At 43.2% G+C, this 22,985-nt stretch overlaps 1 protein-coding gene across 2 annotated transcripts; it reads left to right on the top strand.

Moving 5' to 3' along the window:
• Window positions 1-272: 272 nt before the first annotated feature.
• Window positions 273-19,827, top strand: S100Z (S100 calcium binding protein Z). 2 transcript variants are annotated; one of them, XM_086698479.1, is made up of 5 exons: window positions 273-1,423; window positions 15,145-15,227; window positions 15,519-15,599; window positions 15,951-16,126; window positions 19,489-19,827. In XM_086698479.1, the coding sequence occupies exons 4-5, from the start codon at window positions 15,986-15,988 to the stop codon at window positions 19,645-19,647; spliced, it is 300 nt and encodes a 99-aa protein (XP_086554605.1). In that variant the 5' UTR covers window positions 273-1,423; window positions 15,145-15,227; window positions 15,519-15,599; window positions 15,951-15,985; the 3' UTR covers window positions 19,648-19,827. The 2 variants fall into 2 exon arrangements, with proteins under 2 accessions (XP_086554605.1, XP_025780688.1); XM_025924903.2 differs by having other exon boundaries at window positions 15,145-15,599.
• Window positions 19,828-22,985: the final 3,158 nt, after the last annotated feature.

Below are 22,985 nucleotides of genomic sequence, written 5' to 3'. Positions count from 1 at the left end.
ATTCCTTTCTTTCTTTTTCTGCTGTTTTAACTTAAGATAACTTATTGCAAAAGGAATAGAGAAATCTCAGTTATAAGAGCACAAGTAAAGGAAACCAAGAGACATGAAGGAGAACATTATAAAGTGATAAATATTCCTAAAATCTTAGATGCAAAATGCTTTTGATCTTGGCTTGATCCTGAATCATATTGTTTGGTTTGATTATTATATATAAAAAAATTTAATGTTCATTTATTTGGGAGGGGGGGCAGAGAGGGAGGGAGACACAGAATCCAAAACAGGCTCCAGGCTCCAAGCTGTCAGCACAGAGCCCGATGCAGGGCTCGAACTCAGGAACCGTGAGATCATGACCTGAGCTGAAGTCAGAGGTTCAACTGACTGAGCCATCTAGGCGCCCCTGGTTTGATTTTTGTAGTCAGATTTGGATAACCCTGTTGTGGCCTCAGATATTGGGTACTTGTGGCAGAATTTCAGTAGAAGCCAGAGAATCCATATCCTCCATAGCACCACGGGTGGCAGCAGCCTTATCTGTAGCCTCCCCAGCCACAGCCATAGCTCAGGCCTCCATATTAGCTGCCGTAGTAGCTCATCATATCAGGGATGTTGAGTTTGGTTGGTTATTCAAGGCAAGATCCTGAGTGTGAGTTTCAGCATGTGTAGAGGGATGCTTATAGACCTGGGTCAGAGCATGTGATAAATCATGTGTATATCTTTTTGTGTCATTTTTAAATTACCTACTTGATATTCATTCGATGTCCCCTGATACAGGGTAGATCCTCTTCATTTCCATTTTTGGGTGGGGTAGAATAGTTATTTTAGAAAGAGAGAGGTTCCAGTCTTCAGAACCTACGTTGGAGTTGCTTTTTTCAAGATAGTGTTTTGTGTGTTGGACATTTCCTGAGCTGTGCCTTCCCCTCTCTCTTCTTTTGATAGTCGTTCTCTAGGCCAAGAGAGATCTTACACCCAGCATTGATGGTCTAAACATTCCCAGTGCTGGCTGCTCTGAGGAGGAGTGCACATGGCTGCTGTGGTTTCCTGGAACAGGAATTAAACTGGCACCTGACAAGACAGGAGCAAGACATGACGTGACATGTCTGAGAACACAGAAGATTAAGTTAAATCTCTTGAGCAGATCTAGGGAGCCCAAGCTGTACCTTGAAAGTGCTTCTGGATCCTTCAGCCTGGCCAGGAACAGGAAGCTTTGGAGCTTAAACTTTTTTCTTAATGTTTATTTAGTTTTGAGAAAGACCGTGAGCAGGGCAGAGTGAGGGGGGACAGAGGATCCAAAGCGGGATTTGTGCTGAGAGCTGAGAGCCGGACACAAGGATCAAACCCACAAACTGTGAGGTCATGACTGGAGCTGAAGTTGGATGCTTAACCGACTGAGCCACCCAGGTGTCCCGGGAACTTTGGAGTTTTCAAGGTGAGAGTTAAGCAGGATGCCAGGATGGTTACAGGAGCCAGAACAGACTACCTGCAGGACAAGGGGCCTATCAAAACCCACCATCAGGCTGCTTATGGGCTGTATGTGTGTGTGTGTGTTTCTTTTGCAGCCAAGGTAAGGTCACCTTTTAGAGAGGAAGCCCCATGGCAACTGCTTCCTGCCCTTGTTTGTGCTCCTCAACCCCTACTCTCTGGCCCAAAGCCCTCCCCCCTCACACTCCAACTACTAGATTTAGAAACAAGAATCTTCCACCTTGGTTTTTCTTTTTTTTGTTTTTTTTTTTTGTTTTTTTTTTTAATCTTCCAGCTGCATTCTGAAGAGATGAGGTAAGGAGAATGCTCTTATCTAAATTTCAGGGGATGGTGATGGGAGCAGTCTTCCTTCAGGGAGCTGGGGCAGTGAGGAGCCCTGGCTGGGAATCGCACAGGTCTGAGGAAGCCTCTGTGGCTGTGCGAATCCAGACTCAGGGCTTGGCAGGCATGTTCCTTATGAGGGAAAGCAGGAAGAACTGTAATTTATGATTCACAGCCCATAAATCTCTGAGTAAACAGAGTGGGAAGGCCCTGAGTCTGGCAAGAAACTGCTGGAGATAGATTCCCTCCCCTCTGTATGCCTCCTAGTGTGGTAAACATTAAGTACTTCTGGAACCAGATGCCCTGGGTTCAAATCCTCACTTCATTGCTGCAGCGACTTTGGGAAAGCTATGAAACCACTCTGTGCCTCAGCTTAAAGAGCTGTAAACCAGGGCTAATAATTCCTCGTAAGATTTTTGAGGATGATGGGGCACCTGGCTAGCTCATTAGGTGGAGCGTGAGACTCTTGATCTCAGGGTCATGAGTTTAAGCCCCGTGTTAGGCATAGAGATGACTTTAAAAAAAATTGTTTTTATTACATTTACTTATTTTTGAGAGACAGAGTGAGAGCACAAGCAGGGGAGGGGCAGAGAGAGGAGACACAGAATCCGAAGCAGGCTCCAGGCTCTGAGCAAGCATTCAGCAGAGCCCGATGCAGGGATCAAACCCACGAACCATGAGATCATGACCTGAGCTGAAGTCGGATGCTTAACTGAGCCATCCAGGCGCCCCAAAATGCATTCTAACTAGTATAGCCTATGACAAATTCAAGTCCAAAGAAAGAGCAATAAAATTCATGATCTAATTTCTCCTCCCGGAAGTGTAAGTATACAAGTGATAGGCAAGTAGCTAGGCTATGCAAAACATTGGCATGTCACAGGAAGTTGTGGGTCTGTATTGTAGGTGAATGGAAGTAAAACAGTACTGATACGATTCTCAGGGATCTCAGGTCAGGGTTGAGGAAGTAGGCTTGGGAATTGGAATTTTATAGCCTGAAGGTGAAACCATCATAGTAGATAAAATTGCCTGTGTTGACCACATAGAGCACTGGAGAATACCCACATTTAAAGGGCAGACATTAGAAGGCAAGATTCCTTCAGAGGCAAGGACACAGAGGAAGAAGAGTTAGAGGTTGGAGGGAAAGCCTCATAGTAAGAGATCATAGAAACAAAGAATAGAAGCCTTCAGAAGGCAGGAATGGGAAACAGTGTCAAATACAGCCAACCAATATAGGACTTGCATATCTCAAATGAAATCTGGGGTTCCATACATCCTCTCTCTGAAATGGATTTGTTAGATAAAAATTTTCTTGATCCATCCCATTCTTGTTTTTTTTTTTTATTTTTTTTTATTTTTTTTAATGTTTATTTATTTTTGAGACAGAGAGAGACAGAGCATGAACGGGGGAGGGGCAGAGAGAGAGGGAGACACAGAATCGGAAACAGGCTCCAGGCTCCGAGCCATCAGCCCAGAGCCTGACACGGGGCTCGAACTCACGGACCGCGAGATCGTGACCTGAGCTGAAGTCGGCCGCTTAACCGACTGAGCCACCCAGGTGCCCCTCCCATTCTTGTTTTTAATAATCAAACCTAGAGTCTCTCACAGAAACTTTCTTACCTAAGATTTTTAGAAAAAATAAAAATTGTTTATAATAAAATATAACTTCATGAGCTCCTAGGAACATCTTTTGTTGGTTTTTGCCTGCCATTTTCTTTAGCCAGTTTTTAAAAGGGCTTAATGGAAGTTCCTATCTATCCAGAATTTGAAGCAATAAAGATTTTGCTTGCTAAAAGACAGAACAGCCAGGACCGGTTTCAGTCTGTCAGTCTTCTTTTGATAGGTATAAAGAGGGTGGAGCCTCTCTCTTGAAGCAATCGAAATGAAGTTCCAAAAGTATGTGAAACTCCAGGGATTTCCAAGGGTCTTTCGTTCCTTCTCAGTCTTCAGCCATCTTCTCTTGCCAGTCAAATCATGGCACAGATTGGCTTAGGGAACATCAGGCCAAGAATAAGGTGAGGGGAAATGGCTGATTCCTCTGAGATCCACTGTGTTATCATCGTAGGGCAATGATAACCAGGGTGGAGGCTAATCATTCCCAAGTCTAAAAACATAAATTCTTCACAAGTAACCTCTAAACTTTTATTTCAAAACTATATGTTGGGGCGCCTGGGTGGCGCAGTCGGTTAAGCGTCCGACTTCAGCCAGGTCACGATCTCACGGTCCGTGAGTTCGAGCCCCGCGTCAGGCTCTGGGCTGATGGCTCAGAGCCTGGAGCCTGTTTCCGATTCTGTGTCTCCCTCTCTCTCTGCCCCTCCCCCGTTCATGCTCTGTCTCTCTCTGTCCCAAAAATAAAATAAACGTTGAAAAAAAAAAAAAAAAAAAAAAACTATATGTTTATAGGGGCGCCTGGGTGGCTCAGTCGGTTGCGTGTCTGACTTCGGCTCAGGTCATGATCTCACGGTCTGTGGGTTCGAGCCCCGCGTTGGGCTCTGTGCTGACAGCTCAGAGCCTGGAGCCTGCTTCCGATCCTGTGTCTCCCTCTCTCTCTGCCCCTCCCCCACTCTCACTTTGTCTCACTCTGTCTCTCAAAAATAAATAAATGTAAAAAAAATAAAATAAAAAAAAAAAACCAAAAAACTATATGTTTATAAGTGAGTAAGTATGGGAGTTTTTCAACTCCTATTCCTTTACAGGGATGATACATAGGAAATGAACCTGCTAAGGCTATAGGCTGTAAAGAGAAATGTCTCAACTTGGTGGATATATAGAATATAAAAAATCTAAAAAAATTTTCAATTGTAACCAGATGTTTTGCTTTGGCTAAAGAAAAGTAAACATTAGGGGCGCCTGGGTGTCTCAGTCGGTTAAGCGGCCGACTTCGGCTCAGGTCATGATCTCACGGTCCGTGGGTTCAAGCCCCGCGTCGGGCTCTGTGCTGACAGCTCAGAGCCTGGAGCCTGTTTCAGATTCTGTGTCTCCCTCTCTCTGACCCTCCCCCGTTCATGCTCTGTCTCTCTCTGTCTCAAAAATAAATAAACGTTAAAAATTAAAAAAAAAAAAAAAGTAAACATTAAAGCGTATGGTGTCCATGTATTGAGAGCCAAATTAAGGTAGGAGAAATATATCATTATTATATGAACTTGGGAGCTCAGAGTTGACTAAGATTAGGATATCTGAGCAACTTTTACCACCACCAATCTATTTCTGAGCTGCTGGGAAAAGGAGGAGTTTGCTTGCTGAAAATGAGCAAATAACTTTGTTGGAGTCCAGGTCTTTTGGAGGCATATGTATTAAAGTCCCTCCTCCCCCCCAAAAAATGATGCAGGATCTTCACGCCCTGGACCCCATCCATCTCTGCTGGAAAGTGAGGAGTCTTAGTCACATGGAGGCAAACACCAAACTCCAGGGAATCTAGTGGTCTAGAAAGGTGCAACCGTAATTAGGCTCTGCAGCTTTGCCTAAGTTTGTAACTTAACCTGAAACTGGCAAATCCAGTCTATCAGGCCTATTCTTTTTGGAGAGTCTGCTGCTTTCTGGACCAAGGGCAGGGCTCTATGGAGATTTTATCAGTTTAGCAGAGTCTGTCTTGAATGGGGCAAACCACTCAGGGTTCTTAATGGCAAGCAATGGAAGTTGAGAGTAGCTACTGAAACAGAAAAGGATTACATTGAAATAAACATGACTGGCTCTCAAAACTCTTGCGAGGGGCATCTGGGTGGCTCAGTCGATTAAACATCTGATTCTTGGTTTTGGCTCAGGTCATGATCTCACGGTTCGTGAGTTTGAGCCCCACATTGGGCTCAATGCTGACAGTGCAGAGCCTGCTTGGGATTCTCTCTCTCTCTCCCCTTCTCTCTCTGCCCCTCCCCCCCACCCCAATAAATAAATAAACTTAAAAAAAATTTTTTTAACTCTTGTGAAAGCTGTAAGTAAACAATGCTTGAGGTGATTCTTCTAAGAATGATGTCCAAAACCACATGGCAGAATTGGCTGAATGAGAAAACTCCTCCCTCTGTGGCTGATATGCACCAGAGGCCATTCATTGTCCTGTTTGACTTTACAGTCCTTGCTACTTGCAGCCCCTATACATGCTGTGTCTATACCAGGAACTCTAACCTCATTTGTGGCAGAGAATAAAAAAGATGAGCTTACGCTACTGAACAAATTTCAGAAACAGAAAACTTTTAGGGTTGCCATTTATTGGAGGAGGCTAGAATGGAGGGAGAAACCTTTCTTCCTGGAGACTCTGGGATGGGCCTTGCTCTCTCAGCTTCTCACTCTGGGAAGCTGGGGAGGGGCTGCTAGGAAGCTTTTGGAGTTCTGGGTTGTGAATCACAAAAACCCACAACTGAGAAATAAGTACTAATGCACTTGAGTGAACTTTGGAAATAAGAGAAGTTTTATTAAGCAGACATTGCTTGGATGATGCTGAGAAGTGAGAAAGCCGTGCTGCTTTGTGATCCGAGGTGATGTTTTCAGTATCAGAAACAGCGGTTTTCGGTTAAACTGTTAATTTTTTAAAAGCCCTGTAGTAACTCTATTAAGCTATTCAAGGAGGTCACTTGCAGCATTGTTACTCCCCCTAAACCTTTACTTCTGCTTTGTGGAGAAAGGTGCTGTGGAAATGGGAAACAGTGCCCCCTCCTGTAAGAGTTTGTCCATTCTGAGACCACATATGAGAATTTCCTTTCTTACGTGTGTATTTCTGAGAACTTATAATAGAAGGCACATATTTATTTACATTGCACCATTTTTCTGAAGAGTCATGTAAAAAAGACTAAAATTTTGGGGGCGCCTGGGTGGCTCAGTCAGTTAGGCGGCTGACTTGGGCTCAGGTCATGATCTCAATGTTAGTGAGTTCAAGCCCCACATTGGACTGTCTGCTTTCAGCACGGAGCCTGCTTCAGACCCTCTGTCCCCTCTCTCTCTGCCCCTGCCCCATTCTCACTCTCTCTCAAAAATAAATAAACGTTAAAAAAAAAAGACTAAACTTTTAAACAACAAGCTATATAGATGTCTATTGTTTCATAACGATTTACCCAAAATTTTGCTTTAAATATGTATTATCTCATGTAGTTCCTGTGGACAGGAATTTGGGAGCTATGTAGCTGCAGTTGTGGCTTGGGGTTTCCTAAAATGTCGTCCTGCGGTCATGTGAAGGCTTGACTGTGGCTGGAGGATCCCCTTTTAAGGAGTCTCATCACATGCCTGGCAGGTTGGTGCTGCTTGTTGGCTGAAGGCCTCTCTTCTTTGCCACATGGATCTCTCTGCATGGGGCTTGTTGGGTGTCCTCACAACGTGGTAACTGACTTCCCCAGAGCATGTGATCTAAGAGGAAGCAAAGCAGAAATCACAATGTCTTTTATGCCCTAAGCTTTTTTTTTTTTTTTTTTTTTTTTTTTTTTTTTTTTTTTTTTGAGAGAGAGAGAAAAAGAGAGTGCCTGTGAGTATGAGCGCAGTGCTTGAGGTAGGGGGAAGGGGCAGAGGGGGAGAGAGAGAGAGAGAGAGAGAGAGAGAGAGAGAGAATCTCAAGCAGTCTCCATGATCTCCAAGTTCAGCACGGAGCCTAACATGGGGCTCAATCTCACCACCCTGGGATCATGACCTGAGCAAAAATCAGGAGTCAAACTGAGCCACCCAGGCACCCCTTTTACGCCCTAGTCTTACAAGTCACACACAATATCCTATTGGTAACACGGATCAGTGATGCTCAGTGTGGGAGGGGACGAACACCAAGGGGTGAATACAGGAGACAAAAGTCATTTTGGTGCCATTGTGAAGACTGGCTACCAGTGGGACCTTGTTTCAGCATCCTTGCAGACAAGGACTGTGGTTTTGGCTGACATTGGAAGTGTAATTGTTGGGCTTCCTAACAGCTAGACAATAAACAAGCTGAGGTTCAGACCTGTGGAATAGATGCATGCCACTTGTCCAAATGCGTTCTATTCTACCTGCTTTTTTTTTTTTTCCAGTCTAGTCATTGTGACTGGCTAAGGTTCACATCAAGATTCACCCACCTCCTTTGGCCCCAGAATAAATTTGGGCAACCAACAAGCGTTAATATTCTGCTTACCCATCATGTAAAGAACTCTGTTGTAATCTCTATTTGCAGTGAAAGAATTTCCTTAGCTATCTTCTCCTAGTAATTATTTCAGTGTTTAACAGCCTTCATCGTTGGGGAGGTTCTTGTTGCCCTTACTATGTTTAAGCTGTTCTTTATCTCTGCGTAGCAGTGACAAAAAGTCACAGCTTCTCTATCAGTAATCCTCCATATGCTCAGTGCCATTAAGTCACTTCTCTGGTGAAATAATTGCAGTATTAACTTTTTTTCTCATGCTGACAAAGGTGGGGATTACGTATGTGTATATACGTATATGCACACTTTTTATTAAGGAAAGTTTCAAACATAGAGACTAAAAAAGTAGACTAAAGAACTGCCATGTACCCAGCTCCCAGCTTCACCGGTTAAAATGGACTCATGGCCAGTCTGGTTCAATGTCTTCTCTACCCACTTCCCACCAAACCACCTACCTCCCAGCCACTGAATTATTTTGAAGCGAATTGTAAAAATCTCCTCATTTCATCTGGGGAAATAGGTGTTTGACTTGTAACAGAAAAAGGAAGATGTTTTTTTTAAGTCATCTCTATACCCAGTGTGGGGCTTGAACTCACAACGTCGCAATCAAGGGTCATATATTCCCCTGATTGAGCCAGCCAGCTGCTCTTAGAATTCCTCTTCTTTTTTACTGTTAGCTTTAGTCTTCAGGTAGAGGGCAAGATGACATATCTTGAATTCAGCAGGTATTCAGCAGATATGATACACCTTGAACTCAGGGATGTAGGAGAGATCCTTAAAGGGAAAGAAAAGGGAAGAATCTTTCTGCAGTTCCTGGAGCAGAGACAGACTTTCCTGGCAGAAATGTGTGGCCAGTCTCCTAAGCCTGTTTTGTTTCTGGGTTGTTTGTTTGTTTGTTTGTTTGTTTTGGACCACAAGGGTGAGGAGAAATGTGCAGTCACAGCTCTCCTTACGGTTCCTGGTTCCTCAAGGGACCCCTGCCCTTCACGTCATTGTCCTAATTGTTTTCAGAAGAATGAGAAACAGGACAGCCCCCCCACCCTCCACAGTGAGCCCACGTGCTGATCCTTAAACCAACTTTGGAATAAAAAACTTTGTCAAAGGAAAAGGAGTTCAAGGGGATTAACTTGAGGTTGTCCTTTTCCTCTCATGAAGAAGGAGGCCCACTTATGTACCTTTTGGTTGGTTTGGTATTTAATAATGTATTTTTCAGTAATATTTGAGCATTTGTCCTGAATTATGTAATTTCTCACGGACTCTATCTAGCACTGGGAAAATATTTGCTGCTTAATAGTGTGTGTAAAAAGAGCTTTGCAAACTCGAAAGTGCCTGAGGAAAGTCAGTGGATAGTACAGCCAAAAATCTATATTTAGGTGGTTCAAATGCTTTGTCAACTCCATGATTTTTAAAACACTCCACTGCATTTTTTTAGTTATAAAAGTAAAAAGAGCTATTACTGAAGATTTAAAATTACCAAAACCAAGAATAACACATGTAGAAAAAAGAAAAAAACCTCCTTCAAAAACTCCTGTTAACATTTTTGCATAGTTCCTTTATCTTTTCTCTTGCATATATAAACAAATGGCATAATCATTTTGAACCTAGAATTTTATATACTAAGTATTAAAATTCAACATTGCACCTTAAAAGACATTGCCTAATATGGAGATAGATTATAATTTTAGATATTATACAATTATAATTGATATTTAATTGAAAATACAATTTAATGGCAGCATTGAAACTTTTAAAAAGCATCCATAATTCTATTAGATAACTATTCAAACTATTCGTATTTTCCTTCTCTTCTACATGTATGCAGATTTTTTTCCATGACTGCACCCATATCGTTATTTTGCTGCTGTCATTTATTGTGCTGGGAAAAATATTTTTGCATTTCTGTAGTTTTTCTTTTTTTTTTCTTTTTTCTGTTTTTTTTTCTTCAGTCTAATTCTAATTTTAAATGGCTGCATAATTTTATGTATTTCTTTATTTTTGTCAGACACACATGGGTTTGAACGTCAGCATGCTGTAATCTAGTTATGTGATTCTGGGAAAGTTTCTTTGACTAGCTTTATTGAGTTATAATGGAGCACATAATAAAGCACACATTTATTTAAAAAAAATTTTTTTTTAACATTTATTTATTTTTGAGACAGAGAGAGACAGAGCATGAACGGGGAAGGGTCAGAGAGAGGGAGACACAGAATCTGAAGCAGGCTCCAGGCTCTGAGCCGTCAGCCCAGAGCCCGACGCGGGGCTCGAACCCACGGACCGCGAGATCGTGACCTGAGCCGAAGTCGGCCCCTTAACCGACTGAGCCACCCAGGCGCCCCTAAAGCACACATTTAAAAGGTATATTTGGATAAATTCTGACATGTGTACATCATCACCACGATCAAGACAATGACCATATCCATCACCCCCAAAAGTTTCCTCATGCTGCCTTGTAATCCCTCCTTCCCACACGCATGTAATCATAGATTCCATCCATGTCATAGCTATGAAAATGTCAGACCATTTGAATCAGGTTGAATAAAAAGGGGCGCCTGGGTGGCTCAGTCGGTTAAGTGTCCAACTTCAGCTCAGGTCATGATCTCACGGTTGGTCCGCTCAAGCCCTGCATCAGGCTCTGTGCTGACAGCTTGGAGCCTGCAACCTGCCTCGGATTCTGTGTCTCCCTCCGTGCCCTACTCCTCACCCCCCCCGCCCCCCCCCCCCCAGCTCACACTCTGTCTTTTGCTCTTCTTAAAAATAAATAAATATTTAAAAAAAAATTTTTTTTAAAGGACAAAACTGGAAACTTTGCAAGGAGGCAATTTGGCCTCCTGCATAACTCTGGACTTGACCCCAGAGGCAGAGCCTCCTAGGATTTTGTGGCAGGTTCAGCAGCCTGGGGGGCTCGGTGGTGTCCCAGTTAATATGATGGCCTATTTTTTTCACATATTTCCTTTCTTTTAGACTCCTGGCCCATGGCCCCACTTAAACCAACTCTCCTCTTTTTGCCTCCTACCTGTGGATTTGTACTTTTTCCTTCCAAAATAGCCCTTACTTGTAAACTCCCCCAGATCTGAAATTTCCATTTTTCTCATTCTTTGCACACCATCTTGGATGCACAATTATACCTTTTAGCCCTAAGGGTTATGACTCATGCCAGAGATTGAAAAGTAAAACTGTAATAATGAATAGAATATGTAAAGGGACTTAAACAGATGTGTCTTCCTTGCCCATCCTGGGATTTCATGTCACTTGTAAATTTGCGTTCCTAGCCTGACCGAGTCCTTTTGACATTATCTTTGTTTCTGAAAGGCTCCTGGAGGGTGGAGGTTGAGGCTGGCTTACATCACAGATAAGCCCGCTGAAGGGCCAAGAGTCTTACACAATTTCAAGCGCATTCTGGGAATGAGAGTGTTTCCAGGTGCAGTCCTACAGCCTGACGCTAAGGGGCACCATGTACCAAAAGAAATATCTAGGTCTGCTAAAACCAAGCAGAAACCAAGTAGAAACCACCTTGTTTCTAAATCCCAAGAGCAAAGAAGACAGAGGTCACATTCTCATCTCTCGAATCAGATTATAGCATGACAATTTTACATATACATTCCATTAAGAGTTTTGCCTGCCATCTGAATTCTCCAAGTAAATTCATTTGTGGTTGAATATGATTTAAATATAATACTGCTGAGACATACGTGCTCTGTAAGACTTAGTGCATTTATTAACTTCAGCAACTTAATCTGAAAGTATTTAATTCCAAATTCAAACTGCTTATATTATTTGAAATGACTATTTTCTGTCTCTCCCTTTGATGAAACAAAAGTTTTTTATATGAAGTAAAGGCAATCAAATCTTTAGACAATTAAACTAGACAAGGCTGAAATCTTTAAAGATCTTAGTTTCCCACTATGGGTCCTTTGCTCATTAATCCATCCACCAGCAAAGATTTCTGAGCATTTCCCTCCTATTGTTGGAATTGGTGCTAACATTTCAGAGATGAACCAGATATCAAATCTGCCATCAAAGGACTCATTCATGGTCCGTAGAGTGGAGACTATATGAGCAGGCTTAAAAAAAAAAGTGATTACAGGAATGTGTGCTAAATGAAATGATAAAAACGATAAAGAGATGCTCCAGTGGATAAGAAGACAGGTGGGCATCTACCCAAGGTGGGAGGTTCAAAGTTGGGAGAGTGCTGGAAAACTTCCAAGAGGAGATATTTGAACTGAGCTTCAAAGAATACATACAATGAGCTTTCCAGAATGTGCCAAGGCAAGGAAGAATGAGAGCACAGCATTTTGGTCAGTTTTTAGGCAAGGTGGGACTTTTGACTGCACAGGGGTGAGGGCTGTGATTTGTGCTTTTGCTAAACTGGTCTGACAGCAGAATGGAAATGGGAATGGAGAACAGAAAGTAGAGAGAACAGAAAGGAAGCTACCTCTGTTTTGGTAATAGAGATCAAAATTATGAAGTCCCAAGGTGGGGAAAAATGGAGAGAAATGGGCGAGATCAACTGGTATTTAAAAATAGTGACAGAAGTGGCACATGGGTGGCTCAGTCGGTTAAGCGTCCGACTTCAGCTCAGGTCATGATCTTTCAGTTTGTGTGTTCAAGCCCCGCATCCAGCGCTGCAGTAACATCCGGGAGCCTTGAGCCTGCTTGGGATTCTGTGTCTCCCTCTCTATCTGCCCCTCCCCAGCTTGTGCTCTCGCTCTCTCTTGCTCTCTCTCTCTCTCTCTCTCAAAAATAAATAAATAAACATTAAAAACAAACAAACAAACAAAAATGCTTTCCTTGGGGGGAGAGGCAGGATCATGATGCTGAGAAGCTCAGACCCCCTTGCTTCAGCTCTCACCTCTGCCACAAGCTGTGTGATCCTCGGGTAGTTAGTTACCACAGTCTGTTTCCCCATCTGTATAAACGGGATAACGTAGTACCTACTTAACAGAAAGTACTACATGAGTTCAAATATGTGCCTGCCACATAGTCAGTGCTATGTATGTGTCAGCTGCTATTATCCTTACAGGAAAAAAAAAAAAAAATATACACACACACACACACACACACACACACACACACACACACACAATTTATATAAGATACATATTATATATGTACCCTTACAAATAAATGTACATGATAGTCTCAACATGTGGTATGCCTTGTTTTTTTCACTTAATGTATCTTAGAAATCTTTTTTAAATTTTTTTTTAATGTTTATTTTTCAAAGAGAGAGAGACAGGGGCGCCTGGGTGGCTCAGTCGGTTGAGCGTCCGACTTCAGCCTAGGTCATGATCTCGCGGTCCGTGGGTTCGAGCCCCGCATCGGGCTCTGTGCTGACAGCTCAGAGCCCGGAGCCTGTTTCAGATTCTGTGTCTCCCTCTCTCTCTGACCCTCCCCTGATCATGCTCTGTCTCTCTCTGTCTCAAAAATAAATAAACATTAAAAAAAAAAACAAAAAAAACAAAGAGAGAGAGACAGAGAGAGACAGAGCATGATGGGGGAGGGGCAGAGAGAGGGAGACACAGAATCCAAAGCAGGCTCCAGGCTCTGAGCTGTCAGCGCAGAGCCTGATGTGGGGCTTGAACCCACAAGCCGTGAGAGCATGACCTGAGGTGAAGCAGACACTTAACCAATTGAGCCACCCAGGTGCCCCTGGAAATCTTTTTATATCACTACATGGATCTATCCCAATCTTCACTAAAGTTGCATATTATTCCACTGGATGAATGTACCTACATATATTCAAATATTTATCAGGCATTTTGGATACACCAGGCCCTGTGTAAACGTGACAGATAAACCTTGCCCTTGGTGCAAATCTTGTTATTTTTATTGGGGTTGTGTTGCATACATAGAATTCAGAAAACATTGGCAGCTTTTTTATTTTGGGTCTTCCTACACAAGAACATTATAAGAAATGATTCTCACCTGAGTGTTGTCAAGTAATTTGTATCAGTTATTATAACATAATATAACATAATATAATATATAATAATATATAATAATATTGCCATAGTATAACTAATATAAGTGATATATTATGTGCTTAAGTACTTGCTTTTTTCTTTTTTTTAAATTTTTTTAATGTTTATTTATTTTTGAGAGACAGAAAGAGAGAGAGAGAGCATGAGCAGGGGAGGGGCAGAGAGAAAGAGACACACACACAGAATCCAAAGCAGGCTCCAGGCTCTGAGCTGTCAGCACAGAGCCCAACACGGGGCTCGAACCCACAAACCATGAGATCATGACCTGATCCGAAGTCAGACGCTTAACCAACTCAGCCACCCAGGCACCCCTCACCTAGGAAACTGTTAATGGAGAGGGACAAGGGTGGGGAATGGTGGAGAGAGAAATTTACTTCTATTTCAAACTCTTGAGTATTGAAAATATTATGATTTTAGCATATGTGACATTCTTTTAATAATAAAACACTAATTTAAAAATATTTTTGAAAATTGGACTTTAGGTATCTATTTAGTGAGAACCTCCCCGGGGGAGCTCCAGGGAGGTTTCAGTGGAGTGTGTGGGTGGTAAGAGGGAGGGGGATGGGCTGGCAGAGGCTCCGTCCCAACAGGCTTGTTGAAAGGAAATATAAATATTGCATTTTATATAATTGAATTTCAGTCTTAAGACAGGCAGTGTTTAAAAGCACAGTAGCCAATTTCTGGCTTTAGTTTTTCTTTTTTCTCTGAGTTTTCTGACTTGGAATCCTGCCTCACGTGGTTTCTTACATACACAGCTGCTCTGGGCTTTTGTTCTTTCTCTTTCCTTCTTTGCTTCCTTGAAAGTGAGGGAGAGCAGGGGAGGAGCAGAGAGAGAGGATATGAAGCAGGCACCGCAGGCACCGTGCTCAGGGCAGAACCCACTTGGGGCTCAATCTCACACACGTTGAGATCATGACCTGAGCTGAAATCAGGAATCAGTTGCTTAACTGATTCAACCACCCAGGCACTCCTGGGATTTTTTTCGGTTTCAGTCTTTTGACTCGGTAATACATTCCTATAACTGAAAAAGTTAGATCAGCTGCAAATGTATAAATAAGAACTCTTATTCCCAGCCAGTCTGTCCCACCCTCTTTCCCGTAACTCCTTATAGCTACCACTTCTATTTCTTATGCATCTTTTCAGTGACTCCTTCGGCAAATGCCAGTATATATGCATATATATTCATGTAATTTGTGGGGTTTTTTCTTTTGTTACACAGCTAGGATTGCTTTGTTCCTTTCTAACTTGGCTTATGGAGAGCTTCCTCATTCTCTCTCCTTTTTTTTACAGCTATACAAGCATCCATTGGATTCGTTTAGTCTGCTCTGTTTATTCCCTTGACCTTGCTCTTGGCCCTGCTAAGGAGTCTACAGGTTTGAACCAGTGTTTCTTCTTTTCTCCTCTATTTTTAAAGCTCTTCCCAGGCACCAACTTCCTAGCACATGAATGTGAGTTCTACCCATATTCCCCACAGGGAGGGTACTGAAGGCTTCCTCTTTGCCTCTCATTGGCCTTCTCATCTAACACTCACTGGGCTCCGGCCCTACCCTGAGGGCCCTCGGGGCAACAGAGCACACCTGTTCCTTCTGACGATTAAAAACAGACCCAGAGGCCCTTCCATTTGAACCTCTCCTTGCTGGTAATTTTTGTCTTCTGGGGAACAGGCGTGCCGAGGTGGAACCCGGATTTAAAGAGTAGAGTTTAATGATAAACACCAGTTGCTGAATTGTGCCCTGGGGGAACAGGTACGAAATTGGGTATTTTCTTCATCTTCTATTTATTTTTAATCTACGTTTGATTTATTTTTTTTAAATCTATGTTTTAATATCGCCCCAATTTGTGTCTGATTGCTAACTTGTGAACCCACTGGAACTGCTAACTTTGGGGGAAGTGGAGATTGGGGAGGAGCAAACTCACCTGCACAGGTCTTCTTGCAGCCTGCCCCAGATGCACAGCCGCTTTAACTGAAGAGCATTACGGCCTAGCGAGCGTCCCCCGTGGCGCGGGAGGATTGGGGGAGGCAGTATTCTGTTCTCATGCATGGGTTGAGGCTTCCCCATCTGCTTCTTTTGAACAAGTGGTTTTTTTCCCCCGAGTGTGGTGGCCAGTCCCTGGAAGTGATCAGGTTAACATGCCCACTCAGCTGGAGATTGCCATGAACATCATGATTAGAATCTTCCACCAGTACTCCTGCAAGGAAGGGGACAGATTCAAGCTCAACAAGGGGGAACTGAAAATGCTCCTGCAGCAAGAGCTCACGGAATTCCTCTCGGTGAGTGGCAGCTTACACATGCAAGGGTAACCTGTACGGTCTCCTACCACTCTGCCACAAACAGTGCGATTGATTTTGGGTTGTTTTTAATGTTTATTTTTGAGAGAAAGAGACAGAGAGCACTGGGGAGGGACAGAGACAGGGAGACCGAGGACCTGAAGCGGTCTCTGTGCTGACTGCAGTGAGCCCGATGCCGGGCTCGAACTCAGGAACCTTGAGATCATGACCGGATCCGAAGTCGGCAGCTCAACCAACTGAGCCCCCGAGGTACCCCTAAACAGTGCAGTTTGCACTGAGATTCAAAAGCCAGGCAAGCAAACAGTAGAGGCCTTGGTTTTCTGTGTACTGTCAATTCCTGAACAACACAGGTTTAGGCTGCGTGGGTCCTCTTCTCTGTGGATCTTTTACAGTGCAATCCTCCTGTAAGTGTATTTTCTCTTACGATTTTTTTTAATTTTTTAATTTTTATTTTAAAAAACAATTTTTTTTAACGTTTATTTATTTTTGAGACAGGGAGAGACAGCATGAACGGGGGAGGGTCAGAGAGAGAGGGAGACACAGAATTTGAAGCAGGCTCCAGGCTCTGAGCTGTCAGCACAGAGCCCAACTCGGGACTGGAACTCACAGACCATGAGATCATGACCTGAGCCGAAGTCGGCCACTTAACCGACTGAGCCACCCAGGTGCCCCTCTTAGGATTTTCTTAATAACGTTTCTCTCCTCTAGCTCTCTTATTGTAAGAGTACAGTATATAATACCTATCACATACAAAATATGTGTTAATCTACTGTTGATGTTATCAGTAAGCCTCCTGTGCTCAGCAGGCTATTAGCAGTGAAGTATCTGGGAGGTCACAACTTTCTGGGGAGTCAAAAGTTGCGCACAGATTTTCATGTCTTTAGGAGGGGTGGGCCTCCCTAACCCCTGTGTTGCTGGAGAGTCAGCTGGATGTAGGCATGGACCCTTCTCCATATCGCCTGTGGCTAGGGTTTCCCAGGGTTGTAAATGATATTTAGGCTTTCCTCAATTATTCAACATTCCTGGGCAGCAAAGAAGCAGCTAGTTTTACCAGGAGTTTTGGTTATAACTAGTGGCCCTAGTTACCCCTGCGGCTTTGTCTAGTTGTCTATAAAATATTATGTATTATGCCAGAAATGAAGCCCAGGGGACTTCACGCTGTGGTGACAAATACTTAGCTTTGTCAGGAAGCAGAGGCTGATTCTGCGTGACAGAAAGGGTGTGTCTGGCCAGTGACCAGTTGGGTAGCAAAGAGATTCACATCTCAAAATAGCCAGGAGTTAATAAATCTACACGTAAATAAAGGCTTACAATGAAGTGTTTGGGGGCTCTTCCCTTCTGAGGAAAACGCTTTACTCTGATGTTTATGGGGCTGCCTTGAATTGACTGGAGCACAATGTGCTGCCATGGCGTGATGTTATTTGTCCAAACCCTGTATTAAGACTCTAGTGTTTGGGGCGCCTGGGTGGCTCTCGGTTAAGTGGCCGACTTCGGCTCAGGTCATGATCTCGCGGTCCGTGAGTTCGAGCCCCGCGTCGGGCTCTGTGCTGACAGCTCAGAGCCTGGAGCCTGTTTCAGATTCTGTGTCTCCCTCTCTCTCTGCCCCTCCCCTGTTCATGCTCTGTCTCTCTCTGTCTCAAAAATAAATAAACGTTAAAAAAAAAAAATTTAAAAAAAAAAGACTCTAGTGTTTGTAATCACAACACTCTTTTCTCCTCCGCCTTCTTTAGGAAAACTTTAAAGTCAAAAAATTTTTTCAGGGGCACCTGGGTGGCTCAGCCGGTTCAGTCAGCTCAGGTCACGATCTCACGGTTTACGAGTTTGAGCCTGTCATCGGGCTCTGTGCTAACAGCTCAGAGCTCGGAAGCTGCTTCAGATTCTGTGTCTCTTTCTCTCTCTGCCCCTCCCCTACTCGCTCTCTGTCTCTCTGTCTCTGTCTCTCTCAAAAATAAATAAACATTAAAAAAAATTTTAAAAATACTTTTTCAAGTAATCTCTATGCCCAGTGTGGGGTTTGAACTCATGACCCTGAGATCAAGAGTCACATGCTCTACCGACTGAGCCAACCACGCACCCCTAAAGTAAAAAAAATTTAACATAGTAATTCTTTAAAAACAATTTTTTTAAGTTTATTTATTTATTTTGAGAGAGACAGAGACAGCCCAAGGTGGGGAAGGGCAGAGAGAGAGAGAGAGAGAGAGAGAGAGAGAGAGAATCCCAAGCAGCCTCCTTGCTGCCAGCCTAGAGCCTGACTTGGGTTTGAACTCTCCAAACCATGAGATCATGACCTGAGTCAAAACCAAGAATCAGACGCTTAACTGACTGAGCCACCCAGGCTCCCCTAACACTGTAATTCTCCACAGTACCTTTTTAGTGATTTTAGGAGTCCCCAGGAACTTAAAAAAATTTTTTTTTCAAATTCTGGTCCCACCTTGTGTTCCACACTGATGATGCAGAGACAGACTGCTTGGGATTCTCTGTCTCTCCTTCTGTCTCTGCGCCTCCCCTGCTCTCTCTCCTCTCTCTCTCAAAAGAAATAAATAAACTTAAAATTTTTTCTCATCAACTACCAATCATAGGACAAGTGAGTGCTTCCTAGTCCCACCCTTTCTGGACCCTGACCCCTCTATGGGCTCCGTGTTGTACTTTGCGCCCCTAACATGCAGTGCTCCTTACAAGATGTATACTTCATTAGGTGCCTCTTTTGTGTGTGTCTGTCAAGTGTTGTGCTAAGTAAGGCTGTCAGATAAAATATTGTACTTCCCACGCAGTATTTGGGACATACTTCCAAAATTACTTATTGTTCATCTGAAATTCACATTTAACTGGCTGTCCTATACTTTTATTTACTAATCTAGCAACCTGGTGTTGAAGTACGCCCCAACTCTGTGGGGAGATATTTTCCTCATTTTATAAATAAGGAAATTAAAAAATGTTAAGTGATTTGCTCACAGTCGCATTGTTGGTAAATGGTAGAGCCACTTACTATCCCCTTTTGGCTTTAAAGCCTGCTTTGTTCCATGTCTCCTGTTCTGGCCCTCAACCTTTGAAGTTGCGTAAATGCATTTTCAGGATCAACAGCTCACTCTGATGCTGTTTGCTCTTCTCGGTGTGAATTATATGGCCTGAGCCAGAATTATGTGGCCAGAATTATATGGCCTTGGGGCAGAAGGCTAGACTCATTTAGAATTGGTGCTTGCTTTAAATCTACCTGCGAATGGGCTCTTGGAAATGGCCCTTAGATTCTGAAATGGAAATTAAAACTTTAGTGTAAATAAAAGGACAATGCGATTTCATTATGAACCTCAAAGCCTGGGAGTTAGTAACGTTCTCTTTCCTTTTAGTGCCAGAAGGATCCCCAGTTGGTTGATAAGATAATGCAGGACCTGGATGCCAATAAGGACAACGAAGTGGATTTTAATGAATTCGTGGTCCTGGTGGCAGCTCTGACAGTTGCTTGTAACGATTACTTTGTGGAACAACTGAAGAAGAAAGGAAAGTAAAGATAAGTAGTAAGCTGACCTAAGGGCAGAAATCTATCCATAGTAATTTGCTTCCTGTTCATCTGCAGTCTTCAGACCTGTAGTTATAGTAATGCCATTAATAGAAATAATATACATATAACTAATTGCTAGCATTATTAAATGGTGTGTACCTGAATATATTGATTTAAATATTCCAAATCTTATAGGCCCTGCTCGAAATCTTCCTGTCCCATTAAGGACGTTGTATGCCTTTTTGTGTCTGTCACAGAGCAAGCGTCACAAAATTTCACCACTTCCAAATGAGACGAAAGCTTAGCACACTTCTAAGAGACACTTCTCACCCTGAAATTGTATCTGGAACTTCTTATCCCATGAATGAAAAGAGGTGGCTCTCCCACCCTCTGGTGATTCTGCTTCACATGGAAGAAGCTGCGCAGGTCTGTAAGCAGAAAGGCTGATAAACAGAAGGGCTGGCTTTGTCAGTGAGATAGGTCAGGAGAGGGCGCCATATTCAGAGCTAGGTATTCAAGCCACAAGAGCTGAAGCCAGCAGCTCTTGAAGGCTGGTGTATAAGTACCTTCCTTTGCTCCTTGGGTCCCCTAATTCTGGGGCACGTATTTTACACCACTTCCCAGGGCTTCCCCTGGGGCTAAGCTTCAGTTGCCTGCCCTGGGAGGCTGGCTTGATATCACACCTTCTCTGGCCTACCTCCTTTTCTTTGTCTCACCACACACGCCCACCCTGTGTCTCTGCCCCTCTCAAATAGCTGACTCGCATGCAAATCCTTGACCCACCATCTGCCCCGGGGGGGAACCTAGACTGTGGCAAGATCCCTCGGAGAATTTTAGAAAGAAAATGGTGGGTTGTGCGTGAAAACACTTACCCTGGCTGCTGTTTGAAGAAAGGGCTATAGAGAGGGCCAGTGTGGAAGAGAGAGACTAGTTAGGAGGCCGTTCTTTGTTCTGAGTGAGAGATGATGGTGTCCCAGGCCAGGATTCGAGCAATGGAGATCAACTTGTTAAGTGTTTTGGATGTGGGAGTGGTAGGACGTGCCAATGGACTGGTGAGGAAGGGTCAGAAAAGAGAGCACCGCAGGGCAATAGAGCACTCACTGCTCTTGCCTATCCTATGAATGTTCTCCCTTTCTTCCATGTATTAGGGCCCTGATTTGTGTGGGCTAGTAATCAATGTGCCCAGCTAAAAAAGCTGTATTTCCCAGTCTCCCTTGCAGCTGAGGTGGAGCTTGTAACACAGTTCTGGACAACAGGACTCAAGCAGAAGTCTCCTGGGAATTTTGCTATTTCCATACAGGTTCTATACCTTCACCTTGTTAATTCGTTCCTTGTCTTTCCGTTGGAATGTAGATGTGAGGCTGGAAGTGAGGCTGCCAGCTTGCAACCATGAGGATAGTGAAGAAAAAGATAGAAGGAATTGGGACATTGTGGTCATTGAGGAGGCACGGCACAGCCCTGGTCTGCCCGTCTCTGGTCCTCCTATTGTGTGAAAAAAGAATGAGTGTTCTCTGGTTAAGCCGAATTCTGTACATGGAGCCAAACATAGTCTCTAATGTTTAGATTTTTGGTCAAGCAAATGATGCGATTTACTAAATGGGAAAGACTGAGAGAGGAACAGCTTTAGTGTGGGGACATTGGGGAGAATAGCTCCATTTATTTATTTATTTTTATTTTATTTTATTTATTTTATTTTTTTCAATATATGAAATTTATTGTCAAATTGGTTTCCATACAACACCCAGTGCTCATCCCAAAAGGTGCCCTCCTTAATACCCGTCACCCACCCTCCCCTCCCTCCCTCCCACCCAAATAGCTCCATTTAAAATGCCTACTGGACATCTAAGTGGAGATATTACATGGGCAGTTGGATAGATGATCCAGTCCAGAGCTCAGGGTAAGGAGTGGAATTAGAGATCCACATTTGGAAGTCATTAGCATCTAGATGATATTAAGCCATGGGCCTAGAGATCACTTAGGATGAGAATGTAGGGAGGGAAGAAGAAATATCCAACAGTTAGCTGTCAGGAAAAAAAGAAACCAGCAAATCATACAGCAGAGGCATGGCCAGGAAGACAGAAGGAAAACCAGGAGAGTATGGTGCCTCAGAAGACTGGAGAAGAAAGTATTTGAAGAAAGGAAAGAGGGCAAATCCACTGAGAGGAGAAGTTAAGATGACAGTGGAGAACTAGCCATTACGTTTGCCATGGTAGAGATGATCAAAGACATCAATGACCCTGGTGAGAGTGATTTTGCTTGCAAAAGTATCTATGTCCCAGTCTGGCAGACAGTAGACACTCAATAAATATTTGTTAAGTAAATGAAAGAAACTGTCAACTGGTGATTTTCTAGTGCTAGGACCTGTCATTATTTTTTCTTTAAATAGAAAAATATTTGGGGCGCCTGGGTGGCCCAGTCGGTTAAACATCCTACTCTTGATTTTGGCTCATGTCATGATCTCACAGTTTGTGAGATCGAGCCCCAGGTCAGACTCTGCACAAATAGCAAGGACCCCTTGCTTGGGATTCTCACTCTCCCTCTCTCTGCCCCTCCCCCACTTGCACGCATGCATGTGCGCGCACTCTCCCTCTCTCTCTCTCTCTCAAAAATAAATAAACATTAAAAAATAAATAAATAGAAGGGGTGTCCAGGTCCTCAGTCGGTTAAGCCTCCAACTTTGGGCTCAGGTCATGGTCTCACGGTTTGTGGGTTCAAGCCCCTCATTGGGCTTTGCGCTGACGATGTGGAGCCTGCTTGGGATTTTCTCTTTCTCCTTTTTTTCTCTGTACCTCCCCTACTTGGTCCCTCTCTCTTTCAAAATAAATAAATAAACTTAAAAAAAAAAGAATAATGTTTTTGTTTCTCACAAACCAGTTCTGAGCAGACAGGACAGGGAGCTTTAGATGTCAGAGCATTCAAGAGAAGAAATGTATACTCTTAGTATTGACTCCTGTCTCTCAAAAGGTTGGGGAAGAATGAGAAGAAAAAAAGTGAACCACATATTTCAGAGGGGCTCAGACTTTGTTCTTAGAAGATGGTACACTACTTACGCAAGAGAAGGTCTGAATATTTCTCAGGGGCTTTTAAACATTTCATTTTAATTTGGTTCAAAGTTTACAATCCTAAGATGGGTCACCAAAACATGAAAAGTAAATCCAAACTTTTCCTCACATCCAATTCAAGAAAGGACGTTCTCAACATAGAGAAATAAATGAAGAAACAATGTTCATTTCATGCTCTTTCTAAAAATTGATTAAAAATAAGGAAAAGCAATTTATGTGTCAAATTAGATTTCAAGTGCATAAGATTACTTGATGCAGCAAAAGCTCTTTCCTAGTGAAGGCC

The sequence above is a fragment of the Puma concolor genome, chromosome A1 (genome assembly GCF_028749965.1).
Source record: "Puma concolor isolate L17-30 chromosome A1, mPumCon1.1.hap2, whole genome shotgun sequence".
Classification (NCBI taxonomy): Eukaryota; Metazoa; Chordata; class Mammalia; order Carnivora; family Felidae; genus Puma; species Puma concolor.
The sequence above is the reverse complement of the archived record's forward strand: the minus strand, read 5'-3'. Positions and strand labels throughout refer to the sequence as shown.